The 20,432-nt window shown below is 39.2% G+C and overlaps 1 protein-coding gene across 2 annotated transcripts; it reads right to left on the bottom strand.

The window, feature by feature from the left end:
• Window positions 1-378: 378 nt before the first annotated feature.
• AP1AR (adaptor related protein complex 1 associated regulatory protein) lies at window positions 379-18,188 on the bottom strand. Of its 2 annotated transcripts, XM_074154858.1 has the most exons (10): window positions 17,918-18,188; window positions 13,704-13,752; window positions 12,064-12,090; window positions 11,215-11,240; window positions 10,294-10,390; window positions 9,551-9,649; window positions 5,190-5,251; window positions 4,306-4,379; window positions 3,311-3,439; window positions 379-1,910 (listed from the first exon to the last, which is right to left on the bottom strand). In XM_074154858.1, the coding sequence occupies exons 1-10, from the start codon at window positions 17,992-17,994 to the stop codon at window positions 1,645-1,647; spliced, it is 906 nt and encodes a 301-aa protein (XP_074010959.1). In that variant the 5' UTR covers window positions 17,995-18,188; the 3' UTR covers window positions 379-1,644. The 2 variants fall into 2 exon arrangements, with proteins under 2 accessions (XP_074010959.1, XP_074010960.1); XM_074154859.1 differs by lacking the exon at window positions 9,551-9,649 and having other exon boundaries at window positions 17,918-17,994.
• Window positions 18,189-20,432: the final 2,244 nt, after the last annotated feature.

Raw genomic sequence — 20,432 nt, 5'->3', positions numbered from 1 at the left:
ATTTTTAAAGCTTATTACAGGCATTGCAAACGTAGTTAATTGCATTAAAATACTTTCCATGACACAGCTACAATTTAATTACGAAATGGAATGTTATCAACAAGATTTATCTGTTCATTAGTGTTGGTATTTGTACATATTTAATCCTAGTGTGTAGTATTTTTGTTCAAGTTACCGTGAAGGGGACCACACTGTAGTGACCCCACTATTATACAGAGACTCATGATCTAGAAGAGCGACACAACTTTCACAGACAAATCCAGTTCTTCCGACGATGCCGATTGACTACGTACCACAGCGTGTCACTTTTACTCCACAAGAGCAAAGTTACACCCCATCCCACTTTTTCCAAGGAAAAACATGACAGCTACACAAAATAACAGTAGAGTAGAATGGCTTTACTGAAACTTTGGGGAAAGCTTGAGATCTACAAGTATTTTGCACGTTCTCTTCAGTGAGCTTTTTCTTTTTTTTTTTTTAAAAACTATAACTTACATTAAATATCAGGGGAGACTACACAATACATTACACCAGATTTGCAGTAACTGAACACCTCCTTGAATTTCAGTCTGTGTTAGCAGTATTAACCAGCCAGTTTAGAGGCACAGGAAAACTAGAGCACTTAAATACACGGTTTTGTAACTTGAACTTTTTTTTTCTTTTTAAAATGCAGATACAGGAATTCAGTCTTTAGGTTCTTGTTATTCCCACCCCAGCAGCAGAGCAATAGTCCCTCACCCAGTTTCCTCAAAGAACAGTACTTTTCAGTAATTGTTCCAGTCAAGCTGAATTACAAGTTTTCCACAACTAAAAAGTTTTGAAGATTTTAAGGACCATGTAGTAACAAATGTTGGTCTGTGCTGGGGTGCAGGGAAATCAAGACTTTGGTCCTCCCAGTTCTCCACTAGATACTGGTTGAAATTTCCAGTTTGACACATAAAGAATTTTTATAATTGTTTTTCCTATCTAGCACACACTAAGTCTGGTATATTATACAAGACAATATCTTACCTAATCTGATGATTTATACTATGTTTATTGAGGTTAACTGTACTTAGCATAAAGCAATAAAAAAATAAAATAAATGGAAAGAAGACAACACAAAGCTAGGAAGACCATAAGCTAGGCAGGGAAAACCTGCAATTTACCACGTGTGATATTTGTTTTGCAGCTGGCTGAGTACGCCTTCTAAATAGCTAAAGAACAAGTCAAAAGCACATATTGGAAATAAAAAAAATTAAATTATTTTTCTATACTCAAGTATTACATAAATTATATAAGATTGATCAAAATAAATGTTAGGCCAATGATGAATTTTAAAAACAAAATCAGTAGAAACATCATCCAGAAAAAAGGCTAGTTAAAATATACATAGGCAAGCTATGAAGCTTAAATTAGTGCAGATAATTTTATATTAAATCCAGAAATATACCCAATAGAATCATCCTGGTTTTCATAAAAGTTTAGAAGGTAGATGATAAAATTGCACTTAATTCTGAATTAATTCAGATAGCAAGTCATTCCCGTTCCTTGCCGATCAATTTATAAGAAAAAGGGAACCATGTTATAAAAGAACAAATTGCTTTTGTACATTCTATTTCACTTTCCAACATTTGGTCATAAACAAGGGCCCACGCAGTTCCACTATCTGTCTTGATGATCAGAATCGGATATCCTTACATCTGATGCAGACAACTCTAATACAGGGTTTACAAATCCAGCATATTCTGAATTGCCGTTATCATCCATTTCAGCGCTAACAAAGTCATTCTCCCACTCCAATCCATTGGAATCGTCCGAGGCTGAAGCTGGATGACTTCCCGTTTTCTTGCTATTAAATTTCAGTGCTGCCCGGAGTATATCTTCTTCTGTTTTGGAGCGTTCTCTCATTGGAATCATTCTGTTCATGCCTGCAATTTAAGACATGTTTGGAAGAAAGACATAATTTTGAGGGAAGTACTGTTACATTTGTGTTAAAACATTAGAAGAAACTTCAAGAATCCTTTAGTGATCCAGACTCTGGCAATTTCACTCCTGAGCATCACTGTATTTTTTCTGGTGGTGGTGTTCGCATCAACCCTATAGTTTGCACCCAGTTTTGGCCCAAATAAACACAACAGCCAGCGATGATGTTTTACAGTGTTCTAAGACAGACAACATAGTGAAACAACTCACTAGCAGTGTTTATCTTACATATGCAGCCTGCTGCCCTTTATGTAAAAATGCATGTAAATATTACATGATTTTGCCTTATTAGATGATTGTGCCATTTCCAGAAAAGCTAAATGTCTGGGGAATCCTGTAATACTCCTGTAACTTACTGACAAGACCCTCAACTAGTCAAATGAACAAGATCATTTTGCATGCAGGTATGTCTGGTAAAGTTCCCAGAACACTGTTTCTCCACTGGTGCTAATTGCTCTCAATGTAAAATCCAGTGTAGCTCAACAGGCGTGATCCTGCCCTAGCTTCAGTTCCTCTGGAATGCTAATAGCTCTTGCACGCACTAGCTAAAAAAAGTGCAGAGCACTTCTGGGTAAATATGTGAAATGTAAGTCTTTCAAAGCAGGTTTCTGAACTAGATGTTTTAGTGCTCTTGACAGTGCTAAAAACATATAAACCACACACTGATTGTCAAAAACCAGTCTATTAAAGCAAAAAAAGAGGTCTGCTCTGCATTGGCTAAAAGAAATCCTAGATTATTATAGGTGTTTTCAAGAGACAAGGTCTCAAAATTTTGGATTAATTTTAAAACAAATACAAGAGCTTTTGCAGATTTACTAAAGAGAAAAGATCTACAACATATAGCAGCAGCAATTGGGATAGTTGGGATACTCACCTAGCATGCTGACCTAAATTATCAGTAGAAATTACAATAGAAGTAATTAGGGTTTAAAGAAACAATGCTTCCCGAAATACTTAACTCAGAGACTCCTGACCAACTTCCACATATTAAAAGAAAGAACAAGCTGTTCCTTCTGCTACCGGCTCACAAGAGGGCAGCATTTCTTTACCATTAGTTTTGTTGTGAGTTCACAAGTCAGTTCCACAAAATGCTGTAAAAGACATTTACTAAAAGGATCCAAAGAAATGAAATCATTTATTAGACAGGTAACCTATCAAAATAAACAATTTCCTAAGTAAAAATAATTTACAGTTTAACCATTACATACTTAACAGAAATTCCATCAGAATTAAGTTTTAAATCACCTTCCCTTTTGAAAATGATAAATTTACCATTAACATAGTTTAAACTGTCAGCATTTTGAACTTCAAAGTTCAGAATCAAACCGAATGGCAGAATAAATACCTTCTTCATCTTCCCACTCTAAATCTAATGAAGTGCTGTCATCATTTCCACTCGTCGATTTTGTTTTGGTCATTAAATCACAACTGCTCTCTGTGTTGGGCGTCAGCACAGTAGCATCAGATGAAAGTCCTATACAAAAAAAAGGGGGCATCTTTAATTCATAAACATACTTGAATTTGAGATTCAATTTGCAAAACTAAACTATCAAAGAAAGTTTTTATCGTGCTTTGTGGCCTTTAAACCTCAGGAACATTTAAAAAACCACTTCATCACTTCAAAGAGTATACAGTATCTTTTTAATAGTCAACATCACTAAGATATTACAAGAGGACATTTAGCAATACTGTCTGATTAGAACTATAGAGGAAATTAGTAAGCTATAAGCTGGATGTGTATGAAGACTTGCAAAAAAACCCCAAAACACAACCATCCCCCATAAAAACCCCAAACGACAGGCAGTATTTCCCAAGAATTACCATCAGTCCTCCAGCTTCTTAGTTACTATCACAGACTGTCATCAAAATTTACAGATATAAGTTTATAGGCTGCCAAACCCCCTCTTGTGCTTCATTAGAAAAAAATTAACCATTAGTATGATTCTAATGATTTTGCTAAGAGATGATTAAAAAAAGCTATACACACACATATTTGCATCTTTAATACACAGTTAGGTTTTACAAGAGAAGTTCACTGCATTGATCTTGCCTCCACAGAGGTGGCTGGAAAGCCCTAGTGAAATAAAATCCATGCACAGGACTTGTTTGCTTACAGAACCTGCTTTTGAGAACTAGAATGGCTGTAGCACAACTTGTATATGCTGTGTTTAGGGATTAGAGAGGAAAGTAAGTTTCTGTCACATTTTTTAATACAAATATATGTACACAAGAAATACATGCATATAAAAATAAATTATATTTATCTAGAATAAGAAATAGCATTCTGTGCTCCTCAGTCACTTAACTTTTAAAGACCTACATAAGAAAAAGACGACTTACTACTACTTCGAAAAGCTTCATATTGGAATTTCGTATTTCTTAAGAAAGAATCAAGATCTTCCTCTGCCACAGAGCTGCAAGACGAATGCACACATTGTTTTTAGCTATATAAACATCTAAGGATACATTAATCCTTCATTTATAAAATCTGGCTAATTCCTACTCATGCCATAAAACCTCATTTTTCACAGCTCCTTTTCTAACTGTACTACCCTAACTGAAAATCTCTCCTATCCCCCTTCTCTTCCATTCAAAAAATAGATGGTTTAGAGTTTTTTTTTTTGAAACTCAAATACTGTTCCACAGTAAATTTCTGGGGGTTTTTTGTTTGGTTTTTTTTTTTTTTTTTTTTACAGGGTTGGGTTTTTTTACCCTCCCCCCTCCCCAACACTGAAGGTGGGAGTGAAGAGAATTAAATGAATATTAATGAAGAAACAGGCAGACTACAAAAACCATTCAATTGCCCACTTAATTAGTGTGTATTTTTCTTGGGCATTTCAAACAGGATTCTGAATAATAAAAATATATTAGCTGAGATTTTACATATAAACACGTTTTTAATACAAAACACTACATTTTGTGTGTGTATATATATGTAGCTGGGAGTAGGCTCAATTTTGTATGCATCAGTCTAATAACTACATTGAAAACCAGAATGAATGCTACCTACCCTGTAATTCTGCAGATTAAAAGTAACCTCTTTACATTCAGTAATTATGCGGTATGAAGAAAACTGCAATCAATGAAAACAACTCTGACTTACAAATGCTACGTATGTAAGGTTTGAAAAATATGTGGATTTTATTTTTTGTGAGGGAAGATGAGGAACAGGAGTAAAAACAGTCATGGTTCTCGATTATCAATAATAAGATTTTATATCTTACCTCTGATATTCTCCATTATTAACTGCATGCACTCGCTGCGTTATCCTTTGCTGCCTACGTTGCTATCAAAAGAAGTAAACTGTTCAAAAAGCTGAAAACAATCGGAGTAATATACTCAATACACTAAGCAATCTCTTAACTGTGACATTAGAAGGAGCATTGTCCTGGTCCTTGGAGCAGTCCAAGTACAACTCGGGAAAAGACTGACTTCCATTCAAATAAAGATTAAATTTTGTGATACTAAAGGGACCGTTAAACTCAAGTGGTATTGTTTTTAATCTCCAAAATCTCTCCATTTAAAAGAAGGTAGCTTTGTGAATAGAGCTCTCAACATCTTAACCTATTTCATGCACCAAAAAAAAAAAAAAAGGCACATCAATTTGTCTAGAAACATGTGAAGACCACTTCATTCATGATTGCATCTGTCCTCTCTTCTATTGTCTTCTCTTCTTAAGCCACATGTATTTTCAAAACACAACTAATACCTGGCTTATGCCTGATTTGTTTTGCTCTGTATGCAAGAACAGTCAGCCTACCATCTAAAAAGAAGTATTTCCTCCAGGTCCTTCTACCCCTGTACAAAGCAGTACTGCCATCTCCTCTGGTTGTCTGCATCAGCACTAAGTGCTTCATTTATATTAATAAAAGCTTTGTTGCCTTGTTGGGCCAAAACTATTAATACCTCTGCACTCTTAAGATAGAAGCAGCTTTCATGGTATCACTAGGCAAAAACAGAATGAAAAATGCAAGACAAGCCATGAATGCATTTATTTTGTAGTTACAAGAGGAACAACAGATGTCATAGAAATAGGGGGTCTGCTTAAGTTTAAGGGTTTAAACAACAGAAATTGCCTCAAGTTTCTTCTCCCTGCCTTGAAAAAATGAGAAAAAACTAGGCACATCAACTATGTGATTAAAGGTGAATCAGTTATGAAGCAGTAATTGTTCATTAATTATGATTTTAAGATAAAAACAAACATGCTGGTCTTATAGACAAGTCTAACATATAGACAAGTCTAAAAAAACTGGCTGGATGGCCATGCCCAGAGAGTTGTAATTAATGGGGTGAAATCAAGTTGGCAGCCGGTCACCAGCGGTGTCCCTCAGGGCTCAGTTTTGGGGCCAGTCTTGTTTAATATCTTTATTGATGATTTGGATAAGGGGATTGAGTGCACCTTCAGTAAGTTTGCAGATGACACCAAACTAGGTGGGAGTGTTGATCTGCTTGAGGGTCAGAACACTCTACAGAGGGACCTGGACAGGTTGGATCAATGGGCCAAGGCCAATGAGATGAGGTTTAATAAGGCCAAGTGCCGGGTCCTGCATTTCGGTCACAACAACCCCAGGCAACGCTACAGGCTTGGGGAAGAGTGGCTGGAAAGCTGCCCGGCAGAAAAGGACTGGGGGTGTTGGTGGACAGCCACCTTAACATGACCCAGCAGTGTGTCCAGGTGGCCAAGAAGGCCAACGGCATCCTGGCCTGTATCAGGAATAGCGTGGCCAGCAGGAGCAGGGAAGTCATCGTGCCTCTGTACTCGGCACTGGTGAGGCCTCACCTCGAGTGCTGTGTTCAGTTCTGGGCCCCTCACTACAGGAAGGACATTGAAGTGCTGGAGTGTGTCCAGAGGAGAGCCACCGAGCTGGTGAGGGGTCTAGAGAACAAGTCATATGAAGAGAGGCTGAGGGAACTGGGCATCTTTAGTTTGGAGGAGGCTGAGGGGGGACCTCATTGCCCTCTACAACTACCTGAAAGGAGGTTGTAGAGAGGTGGGTGTTGGCTTCTTCTCCCAAGTGAATAATGACAGGACCAGAGGAAATGGTCTGAAGTTGCGGCAGGGGAGGTTTAGATTACATATTAGGAAGAATTACTTCACTGAGAGAGTGGTCAGGCACTGGAACAGCCTGCCCAGGGAGGTGGTGGAGTCGCCATCCCTGGAGGTATTTAAGGAACATGTAGACATGGCACTTCAGGGCATGCTCTAGTGCCTGAGACTGTTGGTTTGCATCTGTTTGTGGGTGGGTGTGGGGTTGTGGGTGTTTGGTTTGGTGTTGTGGTTTTGGTTTTTTTTGGTTTTTTGTTTTGGTTTGTTTGTTTGTTTTGTTTTTGTTGGTGGTGGTGGTTGGACTCGATCTCAAAGGTCCCTTCCAACCAAGAAGATTCTGTGATTCTGTATCTAACTACCATATTTTCTGAAAAATGTGTTCTCAGCCTGAATGGATCTGTCCCCGCAAAAGAAAAGTGGGGGTAAACAAACCAGAATTTTTCATATCAAATTTAACTTCATTAAGAATTGCTCTTCACTGGGTAAATAGTCTTGTGAGATAACTGCATCGGATCAGCCAGTGTTTTTCAATCCCAAAAGCACGATGGGTTCATTTGCTTGGCAAACTTTCCATCTTGTGTATTTAAATAAGTATCAGAACAGGCAGACTGAAAGCAGTAAAGAAATGGGAAGTGTAGAAGAAGTAGAAATATCACATAATGGTGGTTACAGGTGAGAAGACTTAAGTATGCAGGGAGAAAGAGACAGGAATTTGGCACCAGCAGTTTCCAAGTCCGTAAAAATCAATCACTGACATATGCAATAATTTTCTTTTAAAATTCATATACCTGCATAATATCCAATTTAAATTATCTACCCAATTTCCCAGGTCAAATATCCAAATACAAATATCTAGCACTGTATGTTCCAGGATATATTAAAATTCTCCACTGTTATGAACCCTGACATTTAGTAGGGCAACATCAGCAAGCCAAATTAAGTTTTAAAAGGATGCCATACTTCCAATGAAAAAGCCATTTTCTCATTTAGAAGACTTCTGTCCACGAGCAGAGGGATAAGTTATGTATTCAAAAATGGCTTCTAGTTTATTTAGAAAGCTTAAATGCTTGATGCATATCTACACAGAAAGGCTTCCTCAGAAATCCTTATAAACCTTATGGGGGTTGGGGGGGGGTTGCTTGTAAAGGAGGTAAGTAGTACTAATTTTACAAGAAGGAAATTAAAAACTCTATAATGCCTTCTATCTTAGGTCCTGACTAAAAGAGGTGCATATTAAAAATACTAACAGACATGAAAAATAGCATTTCTTGCACATTTTCTATAAAAAACAAAGTCATAAAGCAATCCACTTTTGCTGACTTCATATAGACCAGATGTGCTAAAAAAAAAATTTTAAAAAGGCAGGCATAAAAAGGTCAAAGAATTAAAATGACAAGAGGATAGACAGAGAAATGTGAAATGAGTCCTATACTTAGCAACATAAATATTAGATGAACACTCAGTCATCACTACCCGTCTGGAAATAACAATTTTCAATTCACCATCTTCTGAATATAGACAATACACTAGGGTTAAAGATTTCGCCTTTTTCAGTTAGTCTAAATCTGAACTTTTGAAAACTTCCTTCTAATTCAACACACGCGTAATGAACTGTTTCCTTGAAAATGCTACAAAACTGCAGCCATACACATTATAGACAGACAACAAAAAGCAAAAGTTTTCTTTTTAACATTCTGACAACCTGAAATTTATGTAAGAACACATACTGTAATAACTTATTAAGATGGTCAAAATATTAAATGTGCTGATAACACGTAACTCTTTGAACTGCAAAGTGAAAACCATCAGTAATAAATGCTATCAGGATACAGAACAGCATCTGTTTTCAAAAGAGCAGGAAAACATAATGTGGCTTTTGTTTAGCTTGACCAAGCTCCAAAAGCCCAGGCAACAGACATCTGAAAGTAGGCACAGACATATTAAATAAAGACTACTGTTAAGGCATTAACACTGGACTTTGGCTACTAGCGATAGAAATTACAAGCTGATAGAACAATTCAGGTTGGAAGGGACCTCAGGAGGTCATCTATAGTCCAGCCTTCAGCTCAAAGCAGGGTTAACAGTAAATTCACATGACTTGGAAACACGTGTCTTCATGTTAACACAAACCACAGACATAAGGAACAATTAAATGCACAAATATATAAAGTATATTTTACAAGTCTAAATGATGTCATAATGTGTGCTTAATTTCAGCGGGTTTTACTAGAAAATCATATAGAAGATACTGATCTTTAAAGTGATTTATGATAAGAAGTCTATTAAGCTAATCATAGATTAAAATCATACATCTCATTCAAAATCTATACTTAGCATCACAAGCTGTTTCAAACAATTCTGATCATTTTCAGCTGTTCCAGTCAGCTGTACTTTCAAATCAGGTATTTCTTTCTCTACTTGAATTTACAAGCCAAAGTAATTTTCTCATTACATTTCCTGAGATGCAAAGGATATTAGGAAAATCTGCATACATAGAAACAGAAGCTCTGATATATATTGGGGTCTTTTTCCCCTCACCTCCAAGAGCTTTTTCTGCTTTGCTGCCCTGGCTGCTTCACGTTGTGCAGCATATAAAGCCTCCTCTTCTAGTCTTAACTTCTCCTCTTGTAAGGCTAACTGTATATGAACAAAATAGTAATGGTTAACAAAAGCAGAACCTATCTATCTTCCTATGAATAAAGCCATAATTTCAATAAAACAAAATAAGAGCTACTAGAAAATAAAAATAAAATAAAATTGACTATAGCTAAAGCATTTTTCTTCATTAACTGAGTCTAACAGCTTCCCCCCCACCAAATATCCCAAGAAATTTAAATAACTAAACATTATCCTATTGAATAAACATCATTACTAGTGAATTGCTGTAAATGCATGTTGCATTTTATTATGAACTGCACAGTGAAAGACTTAAATCTTTTCAGTTGCATATTTCATTGGTACTTTCTTTAAAAAAAAAAAAAATCATTCTCAATTTCTATGTTGTGTTCCACATCACATTCCATTAATTGCTGCAACACACTAAAATAAAATGACAAAGGGTTTTTTCTCCTTAAGAAAAGCTCTGGAAAAAACTGAGCACAAGAAAAGTTGAATCAAGTGTATACCCCATCTTGCCTTTCATAAAAACAAAACAAAAACAACTGATGAACAAAACCCAATTGTTTCATTCACACAAATGGAATCTCCTTGCGTACATGGCTGATCTTAGCTACTTTAAAAGAAACACTGTCCATACCATATTAGTCATCATAACTGCTTACCTCTGACTGAAGTTTCATATCAACAACTCTCTGCTTTTCAGCAATGGAGTCATAATGTCTCTCTTTCAAGTCAGCAATTTCTTCCTCAGTCAGAGGTCTAAAAGCATGGGAAAAACACAGAAAGACTCCATCTATTATTTATGCATGGCAACCCCAAGTTGCACTTAGACATATCCATATAGTCTTTCTTTACTGGTCCTTTAATGCAAGTTCAACAAGCTGCGCTTTTGGCCTGCTCCTCCTGAGAGTTCCAAAGTTCCAGTTTACTCAAGACAACGCTCTCTTGCGTTACTCTTGCAAAGCATTTTTTGTATCTTTACAGAAGGCGTATTTTCAAAAGATTGTTTGTCAACAGAACTACTAGAATAGAATGGTTAATATCTTCATGGTGTAAATCTCACAGGTTTTTTTCTTACTTGTTTTAGTTCCCTAATTGTATATTGTTCCCCTTTCATCTGTTGCCTACTTTATGTCTACTTTTACGTACCTAACAAACAAGACCACAAAAGCATTATAATTATAATGTTTGCTATATCGCTTCTTTGGGGACCATTGACAGGGAACAGCATTTTGGGAATGATCAAACTTAACTAATACAAAATGCCTAGAATTAGACAACCAAAGCATACACTTGGGCGCTTTCCTGTGTTTCCTATAGAGCAGACCTCTAAATTTCTACTGCTTATATAAAGCAGTAACATCTGTGTAACTTTAAATGCAGACCCTTGGAACAAGAACAAATATTCTCTTTGCAACATACTGTTTTAACATGGTTAAGCATTAAGGTTACTTTGACATGTATTCTTTCCATGTATTTGACAACTAAGAAGATAGGAAGGGTTTTGACAGAAACTCTGAAAAATTTCATAGTCACAGCAAGAGAGAAGAGGGAAGGAGAGGTCCTGAACCTCAAAGTCCTACCTGTGACTGCTTCCTGGGCTTTCTCCCTGTTAAAAAGAAAATAATTTTAAGAAATTTGAGTTTCTGATAATCCCATCAATCAATCCATTTTAAGATTGGGGGAAAAACCCAATACTAAATCATAATTTCTCCCATATATTGGTTTTACAATTAGGGGGGAAAAATGCCCTGTTTTAATTTGGAATTTAAAAAAAATCTTGTTACACAATCAACTGAAGTGGCTGACTAAGTAAAACAAATAAGTACTTCCAACTGAAAATAAATACTCTGGTAGTATTTCAGGAACCAAACTATCAGTCCTAATGTTTTTGAATACAGAGTGGGATTACTGAAAATGTGGTGTGTGTCCCGCCCATTATCAAGCTCTATTAAATTTATAAGAGTGAAGTTTTAAGGCAAACTTGTATTTTTCTGAAGTACTGTTCAGCTAGTTTCGCCAAAATTGTAAAGACAGAGCACTCCCGAAACTTTCCTTAGCAAAGCAACCCAGGTCCATGTACGTTTTCAGATAGAGAGCATTTGCAGAGTCTTACACAAGAGTTATACCAGAAGCAAATTCTCCTTCAAGCCTTCCCCACACTTTTTTCTCCTCTTTTTCTTATATTCTTTCTGCCTTCCTAATGTTCACAGTGTTCTCTTCCTGAAAGGGTTACTTCCCATACTCCCCCCAACCAGTTTTCTCTTCTCTTAGGTCATCATCCCTCCCAAAGTGTTAAATACTCATTCCAAGAACAAGGAAAAACTCAAAGTAAAAAAAAAACCTGCAATTGGGTGGGAAGAAGATACAGATCTTAGAACCATTTTTAAGGGTTATACTAGTGAGTTTCACATTATGATCCAGGTACCTACCTCATCACTTTCCACGAGGTTCTCAAACTGCAGGGAAAAGAAGTCAACAATCTTTACAATTCAATATAACAAGTCACTAAACACATACAGCAAATACAATTATATATTTAACCTGTCTTGTAAAAACACTACTCCAATGATAACAGTGGGACTGTAATAATATTGACAAAAGCCCCTACTTTCAGAAAAAGTATTACTTTTAGAGTGGGACATATCTTATTACCAATGTTTCTTTTCTTAAATGTTACATTGTCCTAAAAGGAGAACAGTCGAAACTGAAAAACATTCATGTATTTCACTACAACTTATGTGAGGGCCCTAATAAAAATGAAATCTCAATTGGCTTGTAAGATTGCTATTAATTCTGTATATCTAAAGCATTATAACACAAGCAGTGGAAGGAATGCCATAGCTCTGACGTACATCAAAGCACCCATTCAATTTAAAAATCTAGATGTAAGGGGTATAGTCCATGTAGCCTCCACCTTGCATGGCAACTGTGATGCTTATCAAAAAGTATTTGAAGTTTTATTTAATTTACAGAAAACAAGTGTTACTTTCCACACAGAATTCTAAAAACAAACAAGCAACAAACACCCCCCCTCCCAGCTTTGCGCAAAAGAAACTAGAAGTTAATAAATGCACTATAATGATTATTGATAGGAAGCAAAAAAAAAAAAAAAAAGCCCAAACTGGGCAAGAATACACAAACCCCTCCACCAGAAGTTCAAATATCATGTAAAAACAAAGCAAATGGAAATTCTCTGCACTATTTTCAGTACAGTGATCCTACATTTAAGTCAAACATCAAACATGAATATAAGTACCTACAGCAAGACTCCTAATTGACCTGTATACTGACTAATTGCTGTAAGCAGACTATGAACAACAATATGGGAACAGGAGAGAACCTTCTTTTCCCCATCACGTTTTTACTGCAGGAACACTCTCTCACAAGTGGTAGTTATACGCTAAAACAGATTTCCCCTACCATATATGTCTGCCCCCTTTCTTGAAAGCCAAAGCAGTGATTACAGTTATTATTCTCAGTAATGGGGGCAAACTGAAAGGTCTAGGACTTTTAGACCATAAGGAACACTCAAAAAAAAGTAAACCAGGTTATTCTGAGAATCTCAACTTCCACAAATCAACCTTACACTACCCTTGGCAAAAAGGGGTGATATTCAGTGGCCGAGAAAGGACCTCTTGTAGTTATCAAAGTGGACTACAAATGCAATTAACTATAAAGTAACCTCATCAGATTCTAGCTTTTTGTAGAATCAGATTCATGATACTGCAATCAAGAACTAAATATCCTGCACTTACACAAGCAGAAAAGAAAAATCACTCCCAACACAGCAGTGATGAAAGATGCAATAGGCAGCTTTTAGAATGCTCTGGTGCTGAATATAGATCAGAACAGATACTTCTTTTCTTTCTAAATGACAGATTAAAGTGAGATAACATATTAATGTTCTGAGGTACTATAAGAATCTTGCCACCCATAGCTGCATCAATTTGGTCTGGAATAATCGAGAACATTTCAGTGTACATAAACTGCAAAAAGTGTTAAAGGCATTGCTAGAATTCAGCTTTTCCCACTTTTTTTTTTTTTAATCACTAGAAATGCAAGCACTTACCTCTATAGTGAAGTGTTCTCCTGTTGAACATGTTCTAAAATACTTTGATCTGGAAAAATAAATCTACAGTTACACTACAGAATAGTCTTCAATTCACAGCACAAGGAAAACAACCCTGCTACTTTCAAAGAGCTTTTGAAATATGTTAAGTATGTATAAAATAAACATAAAATCTTCACGTATTAAACACATTACTTCTTAACCTGTGCTCTGCATCACTACTAGACTGGAAAGAGGTAAAAGCATGTAAACATCTTCTATAGAACCGGAGAAAAGACAAAACACCCTCAAATGAGAAAAAAACCAATTATCAGGATGCTGGATTTGACATTTACAGACATTTAGTGTGCTCTACAATACCTTTAATGTATTTTTCTCGGAAGCCATTATTTCAGGCAATTTCTGAAGACACTGTTGATCATCATGGCACTTAACTGTTCACTAGCATCGCATCTTGTACAACATCAATGTTAAACAACACACTTTATTTTGATAGTTGGCACAGCCAAACAGCTAAATCTCAGATAAAATAGCTACAAAGAGGTCAAAACAATACTTTTCAACTACAAAAGAAGTTATTCACCATCTGTAATTTTATACAGGGAATTAGTCTCCTCTTTGACTCTTTAACTATCTTAACGCTGTCCTCTATAAAAAAAAAAATGCAGTATTAAGTTACATGAATACATTTTTACCCCGTGAAAGAGGTTTGGCTATCATCCAAAAGAATATTCAGATGTCCACAGATGCTTCAGTAGAACATCCATTTCATCAAAACATTTTAAAAACCAGAGTTTCCAGTTGCAAGTGCTGACTTGATACCAGGAATAAACCCCGTGCCTCAGGCACTTTTATAATCATACAAAAGATCTTTCTGTACTTGCACCCAAGACCTATTTCTACTACACTAAAAGCAAGACACCAGCCAAAGCCTGAATTATTTTCATCATATCAAATTTCAGCTCCATCATATTTTTCTTTGGAAGTCAGTCAGGGTACATCTCACCTGGCAACTTGTTGAGCAACCCACTTCACTGCATGGTCCTGGTCAACCGTCCCTTCCCTCCAGCAGCGCCCCTCGCGGTGCACAGGGGCCACTAAAGAACCGTTTCCAACTGATTCATTGGTACAAAACCAGAGGCGAAAGGCCACTTTAATTCATGCATTATATAACTGGGACACGTGGCACGAACACTTAAAAGTAATTTCACTGTTACCCCTCTGTGCAGCAGTTTGGTGTGCAGGAGCCAGTACCATTAAGAATCCGATTGAATAAAACTGCTACAGGAAACTGTTTCAGGACTACTGATGTTGCTAACAAAAGCATTATTCCAGTTTACAACATCAGGCACTAACTAAATTGTCCTCGGCTTCACAAACACACGAGCTGCAGTCAGATTAGTTACAAGAACTGAACTGCGGACCTATAGAAAACTAAGACAAGGCAGTGCAAGTTTACTAAATGTAATTACATATAGCCCAACGGCAATGACACTTCAAGGAAGATGTACGCTTTCTGCTACCTGCTGAACAGGGACTCAATAACAGAAGACCTAATTCTGCGCCAGTGTTTGAGCCCTTAAATCCCAGAGCAACTATGGAAGATTGAGGTCATTGGGGACAGAAATGGAAGACCCAGCAACTTCACCCTTATACTTAACAACTTCAATTGAAATAAAACAGTAACCCATTAAGACGCTTACAGCTTTTATTATTCTCCTTTAAGCTCTACTGTTTCATTATTTTCTAAAACAGACTTGAGAAAGGTTTAATAAGCACTAGAGAAAATAGAGAAAAAGCACCAGAGAAGAAGTTAATTGGCCACAGGACTGACAGACTGCCAGATCAATCTTCAAAGACATAAAGCTATTACAGACTAACTTTTCAGCGCTCCATACATACATATATATGCTTTATTCTCCTTTTACGCAAAGTCATGCTATCATCTTTTATTTAATAAAAAAACCCCACCAACTTATACGGATTATGTGTGGAAAAAAGTCACTAAAAAAGAACATCTATTAAAACCAGGGCATTAGTTAAAATTACTTTTGTAATTTTGTTATTACTTTTTGTACTTGTGATTAAAGTAATCACAATTAACTTGGTAAGATACTCTATGCTGTTCCAGAACTAGCCAAATCTGCAGAATTTGGTAGCAATCTAACAAAATTTATAAGACATGGTTTTGTTTTTAATACAATTCCCTGCCCCTCCCACCACACAGGGAAAGGAAAATACCTAAATTGCTCAACACCCCAATACTGTTCTATAAGCTACCAGCACACCCCAAAAACAAAGATGATCTGAGACATGCAGCAGCTATCTGCAAGAGGTAGCACTGGTGACCTTTTTTTTCATAAAAAGATCCCTGTATACAATATTCCAGGATCAGGCCTCAAAAGCCAATTCACATTTGCCATTCTAAAACCCAAGTAAGCAGTAAGCCAGTAGTTACATGAGAGGCACCGAAACACACGACAAAGTCTGGCGAGCAGGCCAGTAACTTCAGCAACCATCTGCTGAAAACTAATGGGAGACATTAAGACGGCCTAGCAAATGATGCTTTGTGAATCAAAACATACACCAAAACCAAGTACTAGAACAGACGGCATTGCAAATACCAATGAATATGCAGAAGGGTAACAGTGTTGCAAACACACAAGAAAAAAAACCCAACAACATATAGGCAGCAGTTAATTTAGACCAGAGGAAGAGATAACCATGTACATTGAGTTCGCTGTGATAGCCAAGACTATCTTCTGCCTTTTTGGACTCTGTCCGCTATCCAGTGCTCATAAGTCAGTTAATAAGCCAGTTAAAAGCAGTCAGGGGGGAAAACAAAAGACCAAAGAAACCCCACAACCAAAGCAATAATTTTAAGGGTTAAGTACACCCTGCCAGAGACTTATTGTCAATATCACTGACTTCTAAAAAAAGGGTATTAGCCTATTAGCAGGCTCAGCGGAAAACACATGTGAAGCAAGAATCTTTCAAGTATTACCTGTTTTTCTAAGAGTATGGCACAAGACACAGATACTTAAGTGCCAGCTGTTGAGCATTTCAGGTGTTCTCATACTCTCTGCTACAGAATACCAAGAATACAAGCAGGTAACCTCCACACACACTGTCCTGGTCTTTCACCCACTTCTCTGAAAAGTATTCCTAAGAGGTCTTCAGGACAAGAACACCAGACTTGCAGCTAGAGCTGATGTGAAATAAGAGGCCATGAGCTTGCAACATGTAGAACGCTCAGCACATCTGTCTAGAACTACTTTAATCCGAATACATCAGTCAAAAGTAAGTGATGTATCAGTATCAAATACTGGTAAGTATATGGAAGAAAACCAAGTTGTTGTACAGGTAACATACCCTTCCTGTTTGTACACTGCTTTTGCATGAACTGGTTGTTGCAGAACAAAACACAGCCTACATGTTTACAGGATACATGAAAGTTTATTCAGACCATTCTGCTCCTGATCTTCTGTAACAGTCATCCTTTATCCCAACAGAGTTCTCAGCCTCTGACTCACAGAGGACACAAGATGACATTCCAGAAAATACAGTGCTTTTCCACATTTGCACAAACACAGCAGCCTGCACAGATTTTGACAACTGACCTGAAAAACCTAAGTTGCTTCTTCGGGGGAAAAAAAAACAAACAAACAACAAAACCAACCCAGGAAGAGGGCTAAGGAACAGGAATGTCCCCACAGCCAGTTACCCGAAGTCACCCCTGGACACGTATTGCCATCAACCGCGCAAACCACCACACAAAGCCCAGCAACCTTTGGACGGCGTTTCATCAGCTCGAGCTGTCAAGGCAGATGCTACACAGGCGTTTGCTTTCTCTCCCCCCTCTTGGACCTACCCGCCCTGCTGCGGGGAGGGGGCGAAGGGGACAGCCTGAAGCCCGGGTGTACCCACACCCCTGCATGAGGCGACATGTATCCACCTCACCTATCAGCCCCCCCCCGGCCCGCCTCACCTCAGCTTCCCCCCGAACCCGCCTCACCTCAGCCACCCCCCGGACCCGCCTCGCCTCCCGACCCGCCTGACGGTCGGGTACCAGCCGCCTCAGCGCCCACCATCTCGGGCCGCCTCTCCTCACCTCCCGCCGAAGAGGAGGGAAGGGAAGGGAAGGCGGAGCCGGGCGGACCCAGCACCTCCCCGCCCCGGGGAGGGGAAAGGGGTAGCCGCGCTCGCCCGCTTACCCTCCGCCTCGTTGGAGCCGGCCGGCTTCTCTCCGGAAGAATAGCCCGCAGCACCACTGCGCCCAGCAGTTCCCCATCGCATCCTGGGCAACGGCTCCGGCTCCTCCTCCCTTCCTTCCTTCCTTCAGGCAGGTTCAAACCGCCCCCGCCATCAAGGGCCGCGAACGGGGAGAGGAAGGGCAACCGCTGACCCTAAGAAACAAAGGGCCGGGCGGCGGGCGGAGGCTCCGCGCCCACAGCAGCTTCATGGCCGCGGCCGCTGCGCAGAGGCGGTATGCCGCATGCCCCGAGAGCTGGCACCACCCCCGGCGGTAACGGACCGCCCCTTCCCGGGCGCTGAGGAGATGGCGGCTGCCGGGCCCGGGCGGGCGGAGGCGGGAAAGCCAGGGGGGCGGCCATGGCCATGGCCGCCCCCCTGGCTTTCCCGCCTCCGCCCGCCCGGGCCCGGCCACTGGCCTAAAACAGTTAAAATACCCCCATATCTCGTCAAAACCTGGGAATTTTGAAGGCTCTTCTCCTCAAGGACCGTCGCTAAAGGTATTGATTTCCCTTCCAGGTGTCGCCTCGAGGGGTGAAACGTAAGAGGGTGCGGAGGTCCTGTCGTCTGAGGGGGAAAGAAGTGGGTTAAAAAAATATATATAAATAAATAAGGCAGTTTACCACAGCATTACCACAGCATCTCATGATCGGCTGTGGTACCACTCAGAATGGTTCAGGTTGGAAGAGACCTTAAAGATCATCCAGTTCCAACCCCCCTGCCATCGGCAGGGACACCTCCCACTAGACCAGGTTGCTCAAAGCCCCATCCAACCTGGCCTTGAACATCTCCAGGGATGGGGCACCCACAACTTCCCTGGGCAACGTATTCCAGTGCCTCACCCCCCTCAAAGTAAAGAATGTCTACCTAATATCTAATCTAAATCTCCCCTCTTTCAGTTTAAAACTGTTGCCCCTCATCCTACCACTCCACTACCTGATAAAGAGTCCCTCCCCATCTTTCCTGTAGGCCCCCTTTAGGAACTGGAAGGGGCTATCAGGTCTCCCCAGAACCTTTTCTAGGCCGAACAGCCCCAACTCTCTTCAGCCTGTCTTCACAGCAGAGCTGCTCCAGCCCTCTGATCATCTTTGTGGCCTCCTCTGGACCTGCTCCAACAGGTCCATGTCCTTCTGATGTTGGGGACCCCGGAGCTGGAGGCAGTACTCCCCTCCATTTTGTGCAATGAAGAGAAACAGGGATCACTTGGGGCAGCAGACTACTTCATCCCTAACTTCATTAAGTTGTTGGAGACTAATTTAATTCTCAGAAAAGGAAAGCTCTTCTAGCTATTGATTTTAAAACTCTTCTGCCATTTTCTCGTTAACCTGAGGGATATCCTTTCCTGTGGTCATGGAAGATCGGAAGAGCTCACAGTAGCCTGTATTTAAAAGAAGAAAAATATTCCAGGCTTCCAAAGGCCAATATGAAAAGCATCACCAGCAATTACACTTTTGAGGAGAGGAATCCATTTCAAGGCCCTTGTTGTCTATAGGCATTACATTATAAGAGGAAAAAAAAAAGGGTTTCTCTCAGGTTATGAAGACTGAACTCGGTCAATTCTATTCAGGTGCCAACAGGCTGTCAAACATATATGGAGCACAGGTACTATATGGCTTGGCAAGATACCTCACTCGTTCTTCACCACCTTTAGTTTCTCTGGCTTTAAATTACAGCACCACACTGACACATATCATCAGAAGTTAACAGTAATGTGTTACATATATATATAAAGATCATGCAAAAAACAAACCCCAAAGCAAGCTATAGCCAGAAGAAATTGTTGTCATCTTTAAATTAGTTGCTGATGGTAAAAACCAGCGTTACTCATGCAGCAGCAGCGAGGCGGCTGGAATCTGATTAGTAGAGATCCCATTGACACTGGGCACTGTCCATAAGCGAGAAAGGCTAGTTCCCCGTATTGTTTGCTATGATTAAAAATAAAATAACGTTGAAGAACCATCTGCACTGACAAAGTGAGTTTTTTAAGTCTGCTGTGCATGTGTGGTTTGTGCCTTTCATTTAACGAAAAGTGGTATCTCAGCAGTGAAAGAGTTAATTGGTTGCCAAGTTAGCTATCTGTTAGCAGTGCTGAACAGATGCCGGGACCCAGAGAAGGCACTTGCTGCAATAATGGTGAGCAGTAAAAGGTGGGAGGAATATAATAAATTAATGCCAGCTGAGCTCTGATTTTATTTCCTGGAAATGTGAGGTCAGCTTTGAAAGCTGCATTACAGTGATTGCATACAGGAAGTGAGAATGAGGATGAAGGAGAAATAAAAACAACTGGAAATGAATTACAGAAGGTGATGCATATCGACATGACTCAAAAGAAATACAGTAAAGGTTTCAGAAAGTAGTATTGGAATACATGATGCCTCATGATGCTATTTTCCAGGAAATCGGCATTTTGGTGAGGTATATACCGCTCCTCTCCCAGAGAGAAATGTTGCAGTAGTCAAACCTGACAGGTGCTCATAA

Source organism: Numenius arquata, chromosome 10, assembly GCF_964106895.1.
Source record: "Numenius arquata chromosome 10, bNumArq3.hap1.1, whole genome shotgun sequence".
Taxonomy (NCBI): Eukaryota; Metazoa; Chordata; class Aves; order Charadriiformes; family Scolopacidae; genus Numenius; species Numenius arquata.
This window is presented reverse-complemented; position numbering and strand designations above follow the sequence as displayed.